This window comes from Balaenoptera musculus, chromosome 12, assembly GCF_009873245.2.
Source record: "Balaenoptera musculus isolate JJ_BM4_2016_0621 chromosome 12, mBalMus1.pri.v3, whole genome shotgun sequence".
Taxonomy (NCBI): Eukaryota; Metazoa; Chordata; class Mammalia; order Artiodactyla; family Balaenopteridae; genus Balaenoptera; species Balaenoptera musculus.
Window position 1 is genome coordinate 27,916,727 of NC_045796.1, and position 22,494 is coordinate 27,939,220.

The following is a 22,494-nucleotide window of genomic DNA, read 5'->3' on the forward strand; positions in this document are numbered from 1 at the left end:
CCTCTTTCTGCTAGAAACCATGCTATATGTTTATCTATGTCCTCTAATTTTGACCTCACACTGCCCTGGGAGGTAGGTGTTCCTCTAGATTTGTACCTATGGAAATGGAGGCACAGAGAAGTTAAAAACTGACTGCCTGAGGTTAAACAGCATGTGATAATGAGGGATTTGAATTCTGGTCTGTCTGACTCCAAAGCCTTCACTTTTGAAACTCTACCGTACCACTTCCTAAAAAGGAAAAAATTATTGGAGATTAAATCAGCACTTGCAATACTAGAATTTAAAGTATTTCAGGCAATTGAAATAAAAAATACACGGTTGCTTAGATGACTAAGCAAGGCAATCATGCATCTGCAAACCATATCAGCTAAAACTTAAAATTTGCCTAATAATCTCTCTGGTTTACTTAAAAAAAATCATGGACTGTTTCACAGCTAAAAGCTCATTTAGTCATTATTCAAATGTTTGTCTATTACATTCCCACGGAGGCAGGACAGAGTCTTCTCCCTCCTCCGACACATCGTTAGGAAATGCCTCTGCTTTCCGTCCTGCTCTAGGGCAGGCAGTAAGCTTTAGCTGGGAACACATTTGGAGATGTGTGAATGAGTGAACCAAGTGTATCCTGGAAGCACCAGCCCGTGCCTGCTCCTGCAGAGCCTGTGAAAGCCCAGCAAACTTTTTGGGGACTGACGCAGAGGACCAGAGCTATCACCAGCTGGATTTGGGGCTTTGGTGGCATAGATGCAAGGGAGATAAGTGACTCTTATTTTGTTCTTAGGAGCTGTTTCCTTCACAGAAATTTCTGACAAGACTGGTAACGAAAGATACACTATCTTCTATTCTAGAATATAGAGGACTAAACAGAAAAAAGTAGGCTGTAGCTGAGGCAAGAGTTTTCATTGGGTAATCTTTTTACCCAATCTTGCCAATAAATGAGTACATAAACTAATCAGTCTGTTTTAAAAAAATATATAAAAATGAGTTTGTCTTCCCAGTGTAAGATCACTAGCATCTCTTTACTACATTATTCTCCATATATTCTCCACATTCTTACCACGTGTGAATGGCTATTTGTAAAGCGTCTTATAATTTAAGAGGAGGGAACTTGCGTCTCTGAAAAGCCTACCACGTACCAGAGTGCTAGGTGCTTTTTGTATGCAATCTCTTTTAATTGCCGTAACAAAACCAGAAACAACACCCAAACCATAAAAAAACCATTATTGTCTAGAAATAATTTGGTAGAGGTTCAGTAACTTGCCTGAAGTCACAGAATATGTTAGTGACAGAACCAAGATTGGGACCACTTTTGTCTCTACATCTTATCTGCACTATATTACGTTGTTCTCCAGGAGGTAAGCCCTCACAGATGTCCTCATGAAATCTCTAAGAAGAGTTCACTGGTAATGCCAATCTCTGACACAAGTCTGAACGCTCTGGAGGGATTGGGTCTTTTTATATCCCAAGTATCTAGTGCAACCTCTGGCACATAGTAGATCCTCAATCAATATTTGTTGATTTACATTATTCCAATTTCCAATGCGGAAAAGGCATTTGTGGCTTGCTGATCTCACAAGGTTACTGACTTTGGTTGTGATGATAGTCCTAATTTTTCCAATCCTGTTTTCACTGGGGTAAGGTTACACAGTTATGGAATCACTCTGACTGCCCAGATGGCATTTGCTTTTACTTACCCCTGTATAGTTCATGTGTGTGTTAACAATCCTAGGTCAATGCCTTTTACACAATAGATTCTTTTTTCCCTTGAATTTCCTACTTTATGGCAGTGACCAATATTGCAATCATGACGAAGTTTAAATCAAGCAATGTTGCAGTAAGCTGAAACGAATATAGACCCTTGACTTGAAAGACCATGGTCTCATAAGATTCTACAGGAGTTAACAATTGTCAAACGGAAATTTCTTTTTAGTGAATTCTGTTTTCCAAATTTTTGACTGTGTGACATAGCAAAACAGCTTGTACAAATACACTTACTTGCTTACGTTTCTACATGTAAATAAAAAGATCTTTTGTGAGAGACTGAAAGCAACAAATATTGTTTGTTGAAATTTACAGTTTTACACAAATGAACATACATTACCAAAGAGAAGAACGAATGCCAGTGTTTTTCTGTATTATGGAAATTCACACACACACACACACAAAACAGATTAAAGGACACTACAAAATATTTTGCTTATTGGCACCACGTAGACTTTCACATTTAAGATATTTTCTTCTGTCATTTTTAATATTAATATTTAAGATTGTATAATAAAAATTTGCCAATTGAACTATTCTTTAAAAATATACTTTAAATATAAATACGAATAAATAGCTCTATTTTGCTTCTTGGGTATGAAACAGCATATACTATATTTATTGCAATAAAAGATTTTTCTTTAAAAAAAAATTCATTGATTTAAATTCAATTGCTTACATAGGCTTGGCCTATTTGACGATGTGTCTGCTAGGTTCCTGGGTACATTTGAAAGTCATGTCTGACCTTTACTTGGGAAACCACTGGGGTCCCACTTTTGATTTTGATTGGATGATATGGAGTGTGGACAAATGAAAAAAGTGACTTTGCATTCAGACATGGGGAAGCATTAGGGAATCAGTGAGATTCTGAATACAAATCTTAACAAAATGAATATGAGGACACTATGTAAAGATACAAGACTGTTTCTGGGAACCATGGGTGGTGGGTTTTTTTTTTTCTCCTCTATTTCCAGATAGATTTAGACACTCAGTTGTCCTGACTGAACTGTTCTATTGTTCTTGCTGGCTTCCAATCCTGAAATGCAAGACCATAGTTTTCACAAGTAAGTCCACTATGTTTCCCCAACCTAAAACATTGTACCTCATTCTCATTCATCTATGAATTTGACAAATGTGGGTCAGAAGAATATCAGGACTCAGGGGAAATGCAGAGCTGAATGGTGGCCCTTTTTCCCTATCTTGGTACTAACTGGCAAATGATGGCTTCATGGACATGGCTGTTTCTGCAGCCCCTGGTGGAATGAGTCCCGTGGACCACGGCTGCATCTGTGCTCTTGACCTTGACCTTGAATCTGATTGGTTGGCTGGTAACATGTTACCTGGTGAGAATCAGAATATTTTCATATTGCAGTATTTTTAAGAAATTATCTTTATTTTTAATTGTTTATCTAGACATGCCAATGGATATTTCGGCCACATTTTGAGCAAAAACTCACAAGGTGTGTTTTTTTTTTTTTCCAAACCTCACGTGTGTACACAAAACAACACAATTGTAAGGGTTTGCGTAAAAGAACAAAGCATAAGAAATACAGTGAGCTACAAGCTCATAACCAATGTTCAAATCAGTGAGCAGATCTGATTCAACATCAGAAAAGGTTACAAAACAAGTCTGTGGCTTGTAGGAAGCACTACCTGGTGACAGCTTTGCAGGACACGCTCCACGTCCCATTGCGGGAAGCCTTAGGCAGGTAGAAACAGAGCAGGATTTTCACTCAGCCTAGCAGGGAGTTATGGGGAGGTCAGCGGTCCAGGAACAAGGTTCTGACTGTTCACAGGTGCTGTAAAAAGAAAAAGGCTTTGCCTATCAGGCCTGGCAGTGATATCTATTCTCTCTCTCTTAATTTGATTTTAACTTTAGCTTTCACTTACTAAAAATAGCTTTTTGATTCCTTTCTTCTCAAGCACTGAAGGAATTAAACTCGGGAAGTCAGCTCGTGATGGTCCAGGGACTAAGAGAAAAAGAATGTGAAGATAAAGTCCACGGGTGATCCAACAGCTGTGTCTTAACTAGTAAGTGGACACTGACACCTTCTATTGAAATATTGCTAGAGAGCCACCAGTAGGCAGGAAAAAGAAAGAGTTTTCATATTCTTTTTCTTTTTTTTTTTTTTGTCAAAAAATGAGAAACTCAAGAAATCTCCAGATGGTTGCAAGAAGGAGACAAATGTATCTAGTTTATGCATCACATCTCATTTTACTTCAAATTTTTATTGTACTAGTAGCTGCTTCATAGGCTTAACTGTTAGATATTTGGTAGTTTTCTCTGTGAGCTCTTCTTCAAGACCTAATACACTTTTGTCCTATAAATTTGGAACTACTAAAACCGCGTCCAGTCTTATTTATTTAAATTATTATATAAATATAGTTTAAACAAAGTCCATTTCCTAAACTCAAAGTAGAGGCTCCATTAGCTAAAATAGCATCTTCTTTCTTATCTCTACTGTATCTTCCCCAGTAATTGCTTTCCTTGATTTGATCTCATGTACATTAAAAACAGAGACTACTCAAAAGCCCAAACCAAACCAAAATAAGAGAGGTTTGGAAGCAGAAATACATTCAATACTTTCTCTTTTGGGGCTTCACCAAGCTGAGAGCTTCAGAGTATTAAAGCAATAAAAAATCATGTGTCAGTTCATAGTTATTACAGGAAAAAACCCAAAGTTAGTGTTAAGTTTTCACAACTTCCTCTCTTACCCATATCAATAATTTCAACTTATCATCCACCCATTTCATGAAGTTTTCACACTTTCTTTAGTACCATCTGACAATCTCTTCTGCTTTAGTGAAAGTACAACCAACTTTCCAAATTTCCTCTAAACCTTTATTCTGAAAGCCTCGGTCTTTCTGCAGGAACTTAATACAATCCAGTCAAGTTTCTAACGTTTCACTTGTACGTTAGGAGGAAAGAAAAAAAAAAAAAGAGTTGCACTTAGGAAATGAGAGTTAGTTAGCTGACGTTCTATCAGCTTGCGAAACACCTTGATAGTGGCAGAAACAATCATAGTATCATTCTCCCACTACCACATTGTTTAAGGTAAAAAGAAAGGGGGCATTGCCAATTTTCATCTAACATTAGTTATGCTAGAACTTCTAAAGAAAAGGTTCAATGCACAGAGTTTAGCTGACTAGAGAAAGAATGCTGTAACAAATTGATTTTCCGGCCAAGTATATGCAGAAAAAATGGCAACAAAAACCTGCCCAGGAAGGTAAATTCTATCAGACAACTGAAATATTTTCTATCCTTAAATTATGTTAACGTCTGCTAAACAGTTGCGTAGTTGTTCACATGAAATGAAAAAGGAAAATCCAGTTACTATTGACACCAAAGAAATGCACGCCAACCATAAACCAAAGAAATGCATGCCAACCATAAACCAAAGATGCTTTGGTACTGTAGCCAGAACAGACGACAGTGTGCTAGGGGAGCAGGGAAGTCCCTGATGGATAGATGACAGGGTCACGGAAGGTTTGTGAGACCTGCTATGTGTCCCGCAAGGCTGACACACTGCCATGTCCATGACAAGAGTCGTATAAACACAAGCTTATCAGCTGGCTTGTTAAAAGAGTGCAACATTGCTGTGTTGAAAGTGACTTCAGGCTTGCTGAAGGGTCTTGTTCATCTGAGGAAACAATGCTTGGTGCCACAGATTAAACACTATGGTCTCAAGTGGAATGCGTGTGAAGTTTCCAAAATATTTCCTCAAAGACTTTATTCAGTTTTGCTTTGTGACCTTAGCTGGAAAGCATAAAGATGGACATGGGAAGGCAGTTCAGAAGGACATCTGTGGGGATTTAAGTTGGGCAGCTTTCAGAAGATGAAAGATGTTTAAAGTTAAGGCCTTTATCTGCAAACAACAGTATATTAATAAACTCTATACCATATTTACAAATGCATTCTCTTGTATTAAAACTAACAGTATTCTGTTCACAGTGCCATTGTTTATACAGGTAGCAGTCCCATAATGCTCATGTATTTTGGCATGGGAATCAGTAGCGCTTGATATTTACAGAGAATGTACAGGTGTGGATATAAACATGTCACTGAATCTGAGTTATCGATAAAAGACAGATTGGCAAATGGTGCAAAGGAATGAACTGTACAGCACCTTCCCCTTGGATCGGATAGGAAACGTGGTTTCTTAATTGAGAAGATGCCAAATCTCTGACCCAAAGTGGCATAAAGTCCGTAAGAAAACAGTGAACCCTCTGTTCGAGTTTGGGTACACTGAGTAATGTTTGCCCGTAGTTTTAGATCCATTGTCTAGTGCATAAAATAGAAAAGTTAAAAAGATTTATTATTATTTTTATAATAATAATTATTATTAAAATAGAAGGTACTTTCTCTCACGCTCTCATTTGTGCTCTTGCACTTGAAACCAATATCCTTGGAGTTCCAAATATGCTGGTGTTTTTGTCATGCAGATCAGCAGTCCAACGGCCAATGCTAAAAATGCTCTGGACTTAGGAAGTGCCGCCTGTCTCAGTGTGACCCAGGACCCGAGGGGCCCACGGCAGGAGCACCTCTTTCTTACTCCCCAGTCTTCACCTCGAGGGCCAAGCCGGCCCCTGGAATCAGCTCCCTCATGGCGGAATGGAGTTGCTTATTTCGGCAGCTAATGCTGAGGTGACGGATGGCTTCTGTACACTTGGAAAAAGGAGGGAGGCAGGTGAGTGGGAGGAGGGTGGCGTTCCAAAGAGCCCCAGGACGACACCCAGAGAGGGGCTGGGTTTACCGGCAAGAGCCCCTCAGAGCATCTGCCCTCCCAGAGGCCTCTGCGCGAGGAGGCTGGCATTCTCAGTGTGCAGAGCAGGGGGCAGGCCTGGCTGGCACTATGGGGCGTCGCCTTCGGTCACGGTCTGCTCCTCAGCCTGGGCCGTCCCTGGGCCGGCGTGGTCTGGGCCGCCGCTGCCACCGCCACCGCTGCTGCTTCTGTGCTGGTTGGGCAACAGCCTCTTCCACTGGGCTTTGTTGTGCGCCAGGTGGCTTAGCATGCTCTCAGACAGGGCGCTGTGTCCTGTGAAACGGGCCCATTCACGGAAGAGGGGCTCCACGATGTAGGTCATGAAACCTGGAACAGGCAAGGCCAATCTCATCACCAGCAGGGCAGTAAGACCTACTTCTTCCTCCCTAACAAACATGACTGGGCCCACGATGGACTGGGCCCGTGGGTAAGAAGGCCACCAAGATGTGGTCCCTGCCCCCAGTGTCGAAGCATAGGATATGTCACCTTGGGCTTGGCATCTAACCTCTCAGTGCCTCAGTTTCTGCAGTTGTAGAAAGGCGTTAAGAAGGATACCAAACCCATAGGGTTGTTATGACAATGAAATGACTTAACACATGTGAAGATGCTTAGAAAGCTCCTGGCACATAAAAAACACTCAATAAATATTGGCTATTATTATTTGAAGAAGGGGGAAGACATATAAAGAAAAAAGTAAAAAAAAGTTTGTGCTAGAACTAAGGAGGGTGGGTGGGGGAGGGGAGGAGAGAGCAAATGATACCAGGGAGGGGCACCTTGTTGATTTAGACCATCTGAAGAATTCATACATCTACCCCGTAGGATATTTTTTCAGGATTATCGTTTCACAGTTTTGTCTTACTTTCAATTATGTTAAACAACTAGGTGTAGGTAATAAAAGTTCATTCGTCTTCAATACAGATTTTTTACCTGCGTAAAAGTTCTGCTTGAATGACTAGATAAGATGGATTGATATGAGACTTCTTTGTTTGCATGTCTGTTCTCTTAATTATTTTAGACTTGTTGCTTTCTAACCATGTTTCACTGTTAATGTGCTTTCCATATTAAACATGATTTATTAAAGCAAAGATAACTTCCAGTCTAGGCTGGAATAACTGGACTCATCACAAATTTGGATATATTTAGGTTTTATTGTATTTCCCTGAAATATAGGTATGGGGAGAAAAGGCAAGTGTTTTTCAGCTAACGAAATCTTCCAACAACTAACCCTGTATGTTTACAGGCATGTGAATGATAAGGCTTGATTCGATTATCCTTTTATTGGATGAACAGCAGATACTTGGCCTTTGAGGATGCTCTAGAGATGAAAAAAGAATGCGGCAAAGCAAAATGTTATTGTACGTGCCTGCACCATCTCATCAGATGTGAAATATGATTTAAATAGTATAAGATTATTTTAGATTATGTGAACCTGAGGAGGAAGGTTAAGCCAGTGACTTACTGTCTACATCTTGATAAGGTTATACAGGGAGTCAGCAAGCAAGGATTTCATTTTGGAATGTTCTTGCTTGCTATTCTGGAATTTTCTTCACCTCCTTCACAATCTCCATATCTAATTTTGATATCTTTCATCTCAAGAGAGATTAGATATTAGGTATCTAAAAAGATAGTGTGCAATATTATACTATTCTAAAGTTTAAGTTGTGAATATTTATGAGGTTTACCTTAAGGATAAAAAAAGTTACAAATCCCGCATTTAAAAATCCAGTACTTAAAAATCAACTCATTTTCTTCCTGAAATTACTCTGGAATTACACTTCTGTATTTCTACTCGTCAGATATAAAGACCTCTTATAGGAGATAGATAGATAGAAGAGTGATTTTAAAGTCTGAAGAAACTCCATGAGGCAGTTTTTCACATGAAGAAAGGCTTCTGCACGATCAGATTTGGGAGCCTGCCCCATAGGTTCCTTGTGTATTTGTGCAAACCTCCCGCTTCTATTCAAGCGATGCAGAGCCTGACTTTGCCGGGATATTGTCTTCCTGGAGTGGTGGGAGTGGGGCAGGGGAGAAATGATGGCTTCGGAGTACACAGGGATTGAAGGAAAGCCTCTTTCTCCTCATCTTTCTATAGGCTGCACCAATTAGAGATTCATTTGATTTAATGCCTTCTTTTTAAAATGTAGAGTTTGATGGGGAGAGGGGAGGAATATGGGTGGGGGGGTGGATATTAAATCCCTGTCTCACTTGGGTAAATATGAATTACTTAAACAGAAAATCAGGTCTAAGCCTGAGATGGCACTCAGGAAATCCTCACTGCGGATTGGGAAAGGAAAAAGAGAGGGGACATTTTCAGTCCCAGGGGAATCAGAACAGAGGAACTAGCTGCATTATTTAGCACCCACTGGAAAAATCTTCGTCTGGGAGCCTGGAGCCCACAGTTCCCATTAGATTCTGTTGATCTATTTGGGTTTTTCCAGTTTAGCCTGATCTACCTCTGCACACCACACCTCCCAGCCTTGAATCTACAGAGCTGGGAGATGTGGAACAGAGACCGAAAGATTTATCTACTAAGGGTTGTTTTATTATCAATCACCTCTTTCTCTTTATTGGTGTGCTAGTGTAGCATCCATGGGATTTTCCTTTTCACTCAATCCCCGTCCCATTTTAAAAACAGGTATCTATGGTAACCACATTTTCCTGAGCTGAAAATCAGGACATATGATCTGACAAAATAAGTGTGTTCTCATGACAACAAGAGAATAGAATCTCTGAAATCAAGTCTGTCTTGAAAATCTAGGTTGTGTGCTTAATAATGTGAATGCTTTTCTCTGGGGGCTCAAAATGTCTTTAACAGGTGCCTGGCAAATTTCTTTCTGGCCAGAATTTAACAAGCTGGGTCCCAGGATTAGGATTTTGGTTCAGGGTCTATTCCTTTTGAATCACATCTGCAGAATTTCCAACTTGTTAGGGCACTGGATCCAAAGAGGCTGAGGCTGCATTTCTGTTGATGTTGATGCCCTTCCCCCTCCCCTGCAGTTCTGTAGCTTCATCTGCTCTGGTTTCTTGCAGGGTTTTATTTTTTATAACAACACCCCTCTCCCTTTTTAAGGTGGAGGAATCGGTTTAATCGTAAAAAGAACGTAACAATATTAAGGGCAATTTGGAAAAAAAAAAGATCACCAATAATCTCAGAGTTCCAACACATCAATTTTAACATTTGTATATTCCCTTCAAATTTTTTAAACTAGATAGATTTTGTTCCTATTTCCTTAGGTTGACTTTGTGACTCTTTTGTGGGACTGTGGATTCAATTATTTGACACTCAGTAATTGGAAGCATATCATTCTAACTGGCTCTGGTTTTCTCAATTTTCAACTGATGTTTTCAGGTGCCCCTTTCGCTCCCAATCTCCAGGCATTAAGCCTTGAGCTTGCAGAGGTTTAAGCTGAATGTGTTAAGCTGTCTGAGGTCTGTGGGAACTGGTGAAAAACATGAACTGGTACATGTCAGGGCCATAGTTTATAAGTAAAAGAGTTAAAGTTCTGAGTTTTTTTTTTTTTTTTTTTAAGTTTATTATCTCTGCTCTAACAAATCTTGAAATTAACATGCAGCCTTTAACTGCTGTATTTCACTTATGTGGCAACATGTTTTTATTTTTAACATTTTATTTATTTATTTATTTTTTATACAGCAGGTTCTTATTAGTTATCTATTTCATTTATTTATTTTTTTATATTACCCAAAGCAATCTACAGATTCAATGGAATCCCTGTCAAACTATCAATGGCATTTTTCACAGAACTAGAACAAAAAATTTTACAATTTGTATGGAAACACAAAAGACCCCAAATAGCCAAAGCAATCTTGAGAAAGAAAAACAGAGCTGGAGGAATCAGGCTCCCGGACTTCAGACTATACTACAAAGATACAGTAATCAAGACAGTATGGTACTGGCACAAAAACAGAAATATAGACCAATGGAACAGGATATAAAGCCCAGAGATAAACCCACACACATATGGTCACCTTATCTTTGATAAAGGAGGCAAGAATATACAATGGAGAAAAGACAGCCTCTTCAATAAGTGGTGCTGGGAAAACTGGATAGCTACATGTAAAAGAATGAAATTAGAACACTCCCCAACACTGTATACAAAAATAAACTCAAAATGGATTAAAGACCTAAATGTAAGGCCAGACACTATAAAACTTTTAGAGGAAAACATAGGAAGAACACTCCATGACATAAATCACAGCAAGATCCTTTTTGACCCACCTCCTAGAGAAATGGATATAAAAACAAAAATAAACAAATGGGACCTAATGAAACTTAAAAGCTTTTGCACAGCAAAGGAAACTACAAACAAGACGAAAAGACAACCCTCAGAATGGGAGAAAATATTTGTAAATGAAGCAACTGACAAAGGATTAATCTCCAAAATATACAAGCAGCTCATGCAGCTCAATATCAAAAAAACAAACAACCCAATCCAAAAATGGGCAGAAGACCTAAATAGACATTTCTCCAAAGAAGATATACAGATTGCCAACAAACACATGAAAGAATGCTCAACATCACTAATCATTAGAGAAATGCAAATCAAAACTACAATGAGATATCATCTCACACCGGTCAGATGGCCATCACCAAAAAATCTACAAACAATAAATGCTGGAGAGGCTGTGGAGAAAAGGGAACCCTCTTGCACTGTTGGTGGGAATGTAAATTGATACAGCCACTATGGAGAACAGTATGGAGGTTCCTTAAAATACTAAAAATAGAACTACCATATGACCCAGCAATCCCACTACTGGGCATATACCCTGAGAAAACCATAATTCAAAAAGAGTCATGTACCACAATGTTCACTGCAGCTCTATTTACAATAGCCAGGACATGGAAGCAACCTAAGTGTCCATCAACTGAGTTTGGTTTTAATTGGAGGGAACTGCAAGGAAAAGAAAGACTTGCTTTAAACGTAGATGGAATCGGTGAGTGTTTCAAGGAGTGATAGAAACAAACAATTATTTTAGAGGCATTAATATCACCGTTTAACAGTTTATTGCAATTGACACTTGAGAGTGTGGTCCTAAGAGAATGAGACTTAAAATCCATTTTGAAGTGAAGACTAGAGAAGCATGGGATCCCATGTCACATGGCTGGTGGGGCCTGGGCCCTGGGACCAAGCCCCTAGTATTGAGCATTGAGGATGAAGGGTAATGACCAAATTGGAAGGATCCTGAGCTGCAGACTTCCCACCCTTCATGTCCTAAAGAGAGTGTGAGCTAATCCGATCTTCAGCAGCCAATAGGTGATTCTTGTTACTTTACTCTACTCATTTGGTTTTGATTCAATTCTGAACTACAAAGTTAATACAGGTTAGTTATTAAGGGTCTATAACAAAGCCTTTACCCTATTTTTCATCTCAGTTGGTAATTAGTCACGACTAGAGTGTTCATTTGGACTCGGCCATTCAAAGGGCCGTTGATTAAACCTCTAGTTTGGATCTTGAGAAAGCTGTGTGTAGATCTTCTTAGTGACTCTTAGCAGAGGTGCTGAAACTATTCATTTAAAATTAAAATTGAATTCGACTCACCAATTTGTATACTAGGGATTGAATCTTTCTGTTGATTGCAAAGAGGACTGATTTCCAGTTCAAATTTCTGTTCAAGGTCACCTAAGAAGAAAAAAGAAGAAACACATTGGTAATCAAGAACCTATAAGAATGAGTATGGATAGTTTTAATGATCTAGTTGGAAGAAGTTATCTGGGAATTACTGTTCCCTGCCTTATCACTAGGAACCCTTTAGCAACAACTGGCTCTGCTCTGCTCTGGTAGCTTCTGCGAAAATTTAAAATATCAGAGTATCGACGATCATTTACAATAGGCTCATTGTAAATAGGTATGCTCTGGGATTAGAATAAACTTTTGAACAAAAATCTGTAAAAACAAGAAAACGAATGGCCAATTTCCTAATATGAGATGGAAGTTCTGGTTTTAAGTTGCAGATTAAGAAAACAGGTTTTATGCTTTTCCCCTCCTTTCACTCTGCCTGACCCTCATCTGGTTTCACCTGAACAACCGGGAATAATTAGTAGGCAGGAAATCGGGAAGAGGAAGTAGAAATATCTCATTTGAAGAGCATCTCTGTAGCTACAAAATTAATCCAAAATAAGGGTCTGGTATCTTTCATTCTGACTCCTTAGAGTTTTACTTAGTGTAAATGAAGGTTAAAGAAAGTATAAAGCTCAGGATGATCTTTCTTTTTAATGTCTCCATCAGCTAGATCAAAAGAGAAATACATCATGCAAAGCTTTATCAAAGTATTTTATCAATTCTTCCTGAAGGTGAAAAATTGTGCATAATTATTTCGTTGGGAAAAACAATCTGGTTAATCAGTACAGAAGCTGGGTCTCAGAAACATTAGCTGAGTTCACAGTTGTGAGTGCACTCCTCTAAACTAGAGGAGAGAAACACATAAGATTTATATCATGCTTACTGTGTGTCAGGCACGTTCTAAGCATTTTACCTATTTAATTAATTTAATCCTCATAACAACCTCACTATAACCCCCATTTTACAGATGCAGAAATTGAGATGAAGCATAGGGAAGTATGTTGACCTAAGGTCCTTCTGCCAGTGAAGAGGGGAACCTGGATTCCAACCCAGAAAGTCTGGCTTCAGAGGGTCTGCACTTAACCATTGAGCTAGGATCTTTTGAGATGCCACTTTTCCGTCATTTTCTCTAAGACTGTAGCCATGGCTCCCATGGTCTCTCGGGCCCTCGTGATTCTCAAAACTGATGTGAGGAACTCCCTTTGGCTTAACTGAGGAGTTCAGGGAAGTCAGATGATAATAGCCTTCTGAGGGCAGGGCATGGCACCATTTAATATTAAAATGAATTCTCCTAAAGTTGGTTTTACTCCTCACCTCCATAGTTCTGTTAATAGTGATTTTTCAGTTAAGTCTGACACTTTGGAGGAGTTGTCTTTGATTTTTCCTTCCCTCCACCCTCTGTATTGAGGAAGCAAATCCTGTTTATTCCTCTGTTGAAACATCTATTTTCCCTACTTTCACTCTGCCTGACTCTAGTCTGGTTTCTTTCTTTCTTTTTTTTTAAATTGAAGAATAGTTGATTTACAATATTATATTCGTTTTAGGTGTACAACATAGTGGTTCAATATTTTTATAGATTATACTTCATTTAAAGTTATTATAAAATATTGGCTATATTCCCTGTGCTGTACATTACATCCTTGTATCTTTTTAAAAAAATTTAATATTTATCTTTATTTTGTTGTTTTTTTTGTCCACACGGCATGTGGGATCTTAGTTCCCTGACCAGGGATCAAACCTGCGCCCCGTGCAGTGGAAGCACGGAGTCTTAACCACTGGACCACTAGGGAAGTGCCACATCCTTGTACCTTATTTATTTTATACCTAGAAGTTTGTACCTCTTAATACCCTATCTCTATCTTGTCCCTCCCCCTTCCCTCTCCCCACTGGTAGCCTCTAGTTTGTTCTCTGTATCTGTGAGTCTGTTTCTGTTTTGTTACATTCATTCATTTGTTTTATTTTTTAGATTCTACAGATAAGTGAAAACATACAGTATTTGTCTCTCTTTGTCTGACTTATTTCACTAAGAATAACACCCTCCAGGTCTATCCATGTTGTTGCAAATGGCAAAATTTCATTCTTTTTTATGGCTGAGTAGTATTCCATTGTATACATACACCACATTTTCTTTATCTGGTTTCTTAATAACTCATTCCGATTTTTTGCTTCTTAGCTAGTTTCTTTAGTATTTCTTCTGCTTCAATTATACATGTTGCCCTAACTGTACTTTCTAAGATGACTCCCATTGCCATGTTCTCTACTTTTAGCCTGGTGCACAGGGGCCTCAACAGATCCTCATATTCTTACCTTCTATGGGACCAAGCTGGTCTATGAGGCAGGGGGATGGTCCGCAGTGCTTCTGTCCATTTCTACTCCTCTCTATCTAGACCACTGGGACTGTCTGCAATGATGGAAATGTTCTCTGCACTGCCCACTATAGTAGCCCCTTGAAATCAGATCAAGAAAACTGAGGAACTAAATTTTCCATTTTATTTAATCTAATTAATTTAAATTTAACTAGCTACATGTGCCTCGCGTTTATCCTATTGGAAAGTGCAGTCACTACACATCCTTGAATACCCAGCTCAGATTCTGCCATCCTCAGCACTAGGTCTTCTCCTGTGACCTCTACCATAAGAGGTCTTCCAATTGGATCATTTAGTCATTCACTTATTTCAACATATATTTACAAAGCACTGCATATTTCAGACACTTTGTTAATCAATGTAGAGAATACAAAGAGGAAAATTGGAGTTTCTCTCCTCCAGGAACTCTACTGGTTAGTATTTTGAGCTTATGAAACATTAACTATAATTCTTTGCCTCCTTCATGACACCCCCAGTGGGTCTTTGCACATAGGAAAATCACAGCTTTGCTGAGGATTAGACAAGGCTGGAAGCAGATGTTCAATGAAAACTTCTGGGAATCTTGGTTCATTGAGAAATACCAATCTGCAGTTACAATAGGACAGAAATTCTACATTTTTAAGGCACTGAGGGGAAGAGGGTGAATGATGTTTGAATCCTAATGTCTGTTCTGAGAATTTAACACTGTCTTCCTAATTCGTGGGATCTCATCTTCCTTTCCCCTTCTGTCCCTGACCTAGATTTTAGGGTTTTTCCTTTGTTCAACATCACAAATCATTAAAGATACTTTGGCTGGGGCTGTTAGCAGTCTATGGAAGCCCAAATCCTAAACTGAAAGCCAGAAGAAGATTAATCAGAATGATACAAATGGTGCTTTATAGAATTTCTAAAAAAATAATTCAGTATGGAGGACAAGAAGTTTGGATAACCAGAGAGTCTGGTCTCCTCTTAAATAAGCTGAACTTCTGCTAGACCATAAGGCTATTAAATAAAAAGGACCCGACATGCCCTCTGTATTCTCCTTTCTCTGCTAGGAAACGTGCTAGAGCAAAGTGTTTGAAAGCTCACCTTTAGTGATCAGAGTTACAAATATTCTAGGTTGTTCTATCTTATAATGCTGTGCATGCATATTGTTATGAGGACAAGTTTTTGCCAAGACATCTTACAGATTACCTTTATTGGTAGATCCCATTGACTCCACTTAGTTAACAACTTCGACTCACCAGCTCTGTGGGCCTTACCATCTGCCCAAGGGACATGGTCCCGGCCCCAAGTTGCTCATAATCCAAATAGGGTCCAAGATAAGCAAATGAAAGGGTTAAACTCCAATCAGTGCCAACAAGAATGCATGACTGAGTCAAAACCAAGAGGGACAGAATAGAATCATTGCTTGATCAAGGATGAAGATCCTAGCCCTTTTCTCGCTATGTTATTTCAATATTTTCTGTATCTTATAGTAAAGAAAGTATTTATCTTATCTAACCCGAAACCTCCTTGCTCTAAGTTCATCATATTGCCTTTTGTTTTTCTCTCAGTGGAGATTTTATATCATGGGCAACTAGAACTGTCCTTTTGTTTTCTAACCAGTCACACTCATTTGAAGTGAAAGTACATAGAGAGGGAGCTCCATGAGTGCTTTTACTCAAAGGAAAGAGATGGGGAGCAGAGCCTTCTGGTCCCACATGAACCCTATCCGTTCTGCTTTGTCTTCTGTCTTTGGGACCATCTCAGTGTCACTGACACATCTTTCTACGGAGGCTTCTCCAAAAGGCTCACTGTTGCTACTTGACCTCCCCACAGAACTGGTATGTGGGACACTTCACGCTTTATTTGTTCTCAGCCTCTCAGACCTGATCCTGTCACTAACATCAGGGCACTGTTGTGCCTGAAAAAACATCCTGAGCACTGAAACCGGGCCTGAAGAAACAAGCTGTGTTTAAAGGCCAAGATCCCACCCAACATCAAGATCCTGCTGTTAATTCATTGCTTTACTTCTGAATGAGGTTAATCTCTTAAAATTTATACCCTAACTTGGGGCCACTTGTCTTTTCACTGTATATATTTGAGAGGATGAACACTGGCCAGCTGTGCTCTACTTCATTATTCACTTTATTTAAGAAAGTGAGGGAAAGGAATACAAAAAAAGTCTAAGTCCTTCTGTCAGAGTGGAAAACATTGATCCCAAATGGCATTTAGCCTTTAGGCTGTGCTCAGCTCATAAAAATGAAGGTCAGAGTAAAAATCAAACAGTCCTGCACATTCTTATATCCACAGAGAAAAACCGTTAACAAATTATATATACATATCCCCCTTTTGCTCATTTTTACTGTACCTCATTATTACCTGTTTCCATGGTAAATCAGTGTTATTTATTAATATTTTCAAATTATTTCCAGAAAAGGGCTGGATGGTTCGCAAGAGGGTTAAAGAGAAAGGCTGGGATAATAAGAGTTGATGAAAGAACAAATGTCATGATAGATGATCCATTTCCTGTTTTATTAGGATAAATGCCTGAAAGGAGAAGGGGCAATGAAAAATCAGCTGTCGGATCACTACTAACCTTGCCTGTAGAATTCTTCACAGACCCTTTCACTCCATTGCTTGCTCATTTCCCAGATTCTACAAGGATTGCAAATGTCAGCACACTTCAAGGCAATCTGAGAAATGACAGGGCAGGGAGAGATGGTCAGAGGATGATCTTTGAGCAGCAAATGCACCCCAAGCCCAAGGGGCCATCAGACCTGCTGGTCGGCCTCATGGTACCAGGCCTGTATTCATAGAGGCTTCCCTGACGTGCCTCTTCAGGAAACAGCACTTATTCATCACCACACAAAACCTTCATTCAGAACTCCCACTTTATAGCAGTGAGAAGGAGAGAAGAGCCATCGTCCAAGGACACAGAGCTGCCTGGAGGAGACGTGGGGCAGGCAGGCCAAGGAAAGCCGTGGCCTGGCTCCTTCTGCTGTTCCACTCCTTGTGGTGTGGGCAGGGAGGCCGCAGGGGCCCCAGCCAGGCTCAAGTGAGATCACTGGGACCTCACTCTCACAGTGGCCACATTGACCGACTCCATACATTAAATTATTTGTGTTTGCATTTATATGCCCGTGTCTGTGAGTGTGAACAAGCTCAGACTGCCAGCCAGGGAGCTAAGTCATATCAAGCCTAGGAGTGTTTGGTTTGCAGAGATAAATCTGGGCCTTCTTGGCTTTGCTCACACTGTTCTGCATCTGGGATACCAGCTTTTGTCAGAGATGCTGACCCTGGGAGGGTTTCCTTGGATTTCCAGAGAAGTAAGTTCTCCCCCTTAACTACCAACTGCCAAGAGCCCACTGCCCAGATGGGCTTCTGGTGGCATGCCCGTCCATCAGCAAGGTCTGTTGGTTTTGACCGAGTTCTTTGGGATCACAGAACTGCTAGCAGTGCTGGGGTCTGGGAGAGCCTGAATCATATTAAGTCGCGAACCTGGTTGGTTCTTTATTTCCTGGTGAATGGGGACACCAGTACATGTTGGAGTAGGTCAGGGGCAGAAGTCCCCTCCAGGTTCCGCCCTTGAGGGATTCGTGTATGTTAGCAAGCTTTCCTTTTGAAATGCAAGTGTCCAGGCCAAATCTTTCGGCTACTCACAACTAGGCTTGAGTCTCTAAAATCAGGCGTCTGTGGCACTCAGGGATGAGAAGACTAGTTTGGGAAGAAAGAAGGAGGGAGATACAGTTTTACAGCTGGGAGGAGGGTATTTCCTTAAAAGGATGGAGCAGTTGGACAGCTTCCAAAGGCAGCCTGAAGGCATGGAAGGGAAAAAACGGTATGGTTCAGTCTCCCACGTGCAGGTCCATGTCCGTGGTTAAAGCTGGCCTATCTAGATGCATCCAGGATTCACCCATTCAGTCTTTTGTGCCGAAAGGAAAGAAGGAAAATGAGAGAAAATGGAAGATCAAGCAAAAGGCTCTGGTTTGGATACCAGGTCAGACTTCTGCTTCCAAGGTCCACTTCTCATCTTGTTCTTTCTTACTTCACAAATGGCTTTTTGCCATGGAAGGAAGCAGAAAGGGTTGGGCTAGATATGATTCAATTCATTCAATTAAACTTAGAATCATTTATTTATTGGTGCCTAAAAATGGTAAGACTAGGTAAACACGTCTGAGCCTCAGATGAAAATATGAGTTAAGGTAGTAAAAGGAAGTAAAGCAGGGTTTAATTAAATAGGCTTTAGGTAAAGGAAGGATACTCATTTTTCAATTTTTGTTAGTACTATAGTTAACATAATATACTTTTGTATTAAAGAAACAGTTTTCTACATTGCACAGGTATGATAGTGATCAACTTTATATCAAGCCACAAAATGTGGTAGATTCTTATTGCATGCAACTACACAGCAGGGCTACGTTGTGGTGAAGCAGTTACCAAACAAGGAAAAATGAGATATTATCAACTTACTGACGTGAAACCCAGATTTTACTTGCTTGGAAACCACTTAAAAATTTCATGTGTCTCAAAGTTTTTAATAAAGTAGATCACCGCTCTAGCTTATACCATGGGAGATATTTCTTCTCAGATGCATTAAAATGATGGATGGTGTCCTTAAGTGTTTTACCCAGTGAGGATAATGACTTCTTTTTGTTGTTGTTGTTTACCTGAAGCATAAAGTGCCTGTCGTGTACATCCTCCAGTCTTAAGTCTTTATTGTGGAGGTGAGTTTTCAATCTGGTCAAAAATTCATTCTGTCTGTTGATGTCTGTTGCCAAGATCAAGGAGCCCAGCTGCTGTTCAATATCCTGTCTGCATCCACAAGAATGAAAGAGAAAACACACACACAAAGCAAATCCCTTTGAGGAGGGTGGTTGATTGATTCTGTCATCATCAGGTGGCTTGTGCTCTCATTTCTGCCTCTGATTCTGTTTATTACACAGAATCCCAGTCCTGGCAGCCCGAGAGTGATTCTTTCACCCACCATCATTTCTGTCCTTGGATGGGATGTATGCCAAGGACTGGACAGAGAGATTGAAACCGTGGGTGAAGAGAGTTGTGGCAGTTTATACATTCCCATGGTTCCTATGGGTGGGAAGATCGAAAGCCAACGAGAAATGTATGCTTTAAGGAGGACACAGAAAGACTCACAGAATCACAGGCATTTGAATTGTGCTTTTTATAGAGTTCAAACCAACTCAAACTTTAAGATTTGCATGGGGAGAGAAATGGGCATGATAATAGTAACAGTAATGAAGACAATAATAGCGATTGATTCTATGGAATGGAAAGACCCATCAAGGGAACAAAACTGATAGGTTGGAAAGAGATACTGGAACTTAAAAAAGAATCACAGTTGATTAAGGCACCATTAAAAAGCAGTGGTCAAGCAATATATTGGTCAACAAATGGTATATGGAAAATGGGATATTTTGGAAAAATAAAACAAATTTACACTCTGTTAGTCAGAGTGTAAATTGGTGCAGTGTTCCTGAAGGGTAATTTAGGAATTAGTGTTAAAAGCAATAAATATAAATAATTTGACCAACAGTTCATCTACAAATTTACTATGAACATGTTAGTAAAGGTACAGTTAGTAAAGATATATGTTATAAGAATGTTTATCCTATTGTTTAAAATAATGAAACATTCTAGGGAGAAAAATATCACAAGAATTCATAAATAGGAGATTGGTTAAATGAACCACATTACAAGCATACTATGCAATTATTTCATATGATGATGTATAGCTATATTTATTGACATGGAAAAATACCATGTTTTATTGTTATGTTAAAAAACAGGATACAAAGTATGTAAGACATGATCTCTATGGTCATAGAGAAGAATTTGGAAAGACATCTAGGGGAATTATGAATGATTTTCACTTAAAAAATAATTTTCAATATTGTATGAATTCTTTAAAAATATGAATATTTATTAAATTTATAACCAGGAAACATAACTATTTTAGTTAGGTGAAATGTTTCATGAACCAGGTTAAAAGGCAAACTAAAAGCTTCAAATAATATTTACAACATATAACAAATGGTTACTGCAGTTAAAATACAAAAACTTCTTACAAATGAATAATAATACTCATAAGAAAATAAAAGATCAAACACAAAATTTTGTTGTTCTCTAAAGAAATAACAGTGGCCAGTAAATACATGAAAAATTTTTAGTCTCATTTGTTATCAATGAATCTCTCTCTCTCTCTCTCCTTCTCTTTCTTTCTTTCTCTCTCTCTCTGTCAAATCTGCAAATATTTTAAAAAGGTAATAGAGATAAAACTCAATTTTGGTGATGGTACATTGGTAGATTTTCTCATAATCTACCAATGGGAATACAGGTAGATACAGCTTTTTGGAAAAGCAATTTGATAGTATACAACAAGAACCTTAAAAATTCACACCTTTCTTTCTGATCAATAACTCCTAACCACAAACAGTTTCTGAGAAAATAGAATATCGTAGTTTGGGATAAAAATATATGTTTAAGGATGCTTGTTAAGCATTATTTGTAATGACATAAATTTGGAAATCATCTAAATTCCCAACAATAGGCAATAGTCAATACAATTTGATGCAATGAAATGCAATACTTTATTTTAGTAGCAAGTTTAATGATATGGAAAAAGACCTTTACAGTAAGTGAAAAATAGCAGGACATACACTGTATGAGATAACTTCCCCATTTCTTTAAAATATAGTTGTACTGAAAAAAAGACTAAAAGGAAACAAACCAGCCAGGTTAACATTTACTATTCCTGAACTGCTGGATTACCAGTAATCTCATTTTTCTTCTTCATATTAGGTTGAATCATATGAAACTGCCATTATTCTACTGTTCTGGGCTCTCAAAAACAGCAACTTCATATGGTGCAAACTAATACTTTTCTGATTTTTTCCTTAGTGTGTACGGTTAACCTGTCTTTCAGAATCAGAAAAATGATTTGAAGGCATTTACATGAGGATAGGATACTCACTATGAGTAGGATGACTGTAAATTTCATTATAAAGTCCTTTCACATATATTATTGCATAACAGTTTTTCTTCTAGCAAAAGCAATTTATAACACTATGTTCCACAAAAACATAAAAATATAGTATTTTTATTTGGAATCCATAGGGATGAGTAGAACTATCTTAGGAAATGAATATTAATTGAGCAACGAGCAGGATTAAGGAGGGCGTTACAGGGACAAGTCTGGTCCCAGGTTCTTCCTCCCTTTTTCCTGTCGTTTTATTCCTTCCTGTCTCCTTCTCCTTCCTTCCCTTCTTCTTCTCTCTTTCTTTGGCTTCCTTACCATTCACCTCTTCCTTTCTCCTCCTTCTTACTTGATTTTTTGCTCTAGTTTTTAGTTCTTTTTGCACTTAATTCTTTCGATCTTTGCAATGTATTGTTTTAGTAAAAGGCACGAGTTTTTATTCCATGTGTGAGGATTGGTTTTATTTGGTTTCGGGGGTAAAATGTTATCAGAATTGAAGTTCCTTCCACAAATTCCACTTCCCTCCGGGTGCTAGGAAACAGCATGAGATGGAATCAGCATGCCAGGGGTAAACCCGCGAGCGCAGAGCATCCTGCCTGCTTTACCGAGAGACACCACGTGGTCCTTGACCTTAAGTTGTGTGCCCTTCAGAAAGACGGTACAGGGATCTATTTACTTTTTCCCTCCTAGCTACCCTGGGTTCTGTGCATTTGAATTAAACAGATAGGAATTAGCAGTGACCTTGGAAGACAGTGCAGCAGCTAAATTAAGGCCAATGTGGTACAGCAGCTAAACTGAGGCCAGGTGGAAATGAGGCCATGGTCTTGGATTTAGTAGGACTCGACCTAAATACCCGGGCTGAAGAACAGTGGACCAGGAAACTAGTATTTCCTTTTCTGTTTAAAATGCAAGAGACATAGGTAAATTCCTGGTGAAAAAAAATTGCTGGGGCCAATTCAGTTACTTAACAAAAGACATTTTAGAAAAGAATTCCTGACTTCTCCTTTTGCTAAGGCTGGCAATAACGAAACACGCTTTATTGAACTAGGCTTCAATCTAGCTTGGGAACTCCT

General features: G+C 39.1%; 1 protein-coding gene across 3 annotated transcripts in view; it reads right to left on the reverse strand.

The window, feature by feature from the left end:
- Positions 1-3,643: 3,643 nt before the first annotated feature.
- PDE7B (phosphodiesterase 7B) overlaps positions 3,644-22,494 on the reverse strand; it is a 346,643-nt gene continuing 327,792 nt past the window's right edge. For all 3 annotated transcript variants that reach the window (XM_036872058.1, XM_036872057.1, XM_036872059.1), the window contains 4 exons: positions 19,098-19,242; positions 17,027-17,123; positions 12,080-12,160; positions 3,644-6,848 (listed from right to left, as the gene is read on the reverse strand). In XM_036872058.1, the coding sequence (XP_036727953.1) occupies positions 6,610-6,848; positions 12,080-12,160; positions 17,027-17,123; positions 19,098-19,242 (562 nt within the window). In that variant the 3' untranslated portion in view covers positions 3,644-6,609. The remainder of the gene's footprint in view (positions 6,849-12,079; positions 12,161-17,026; positions 17,124-19,097; positions 19,243-22,494) is intronic.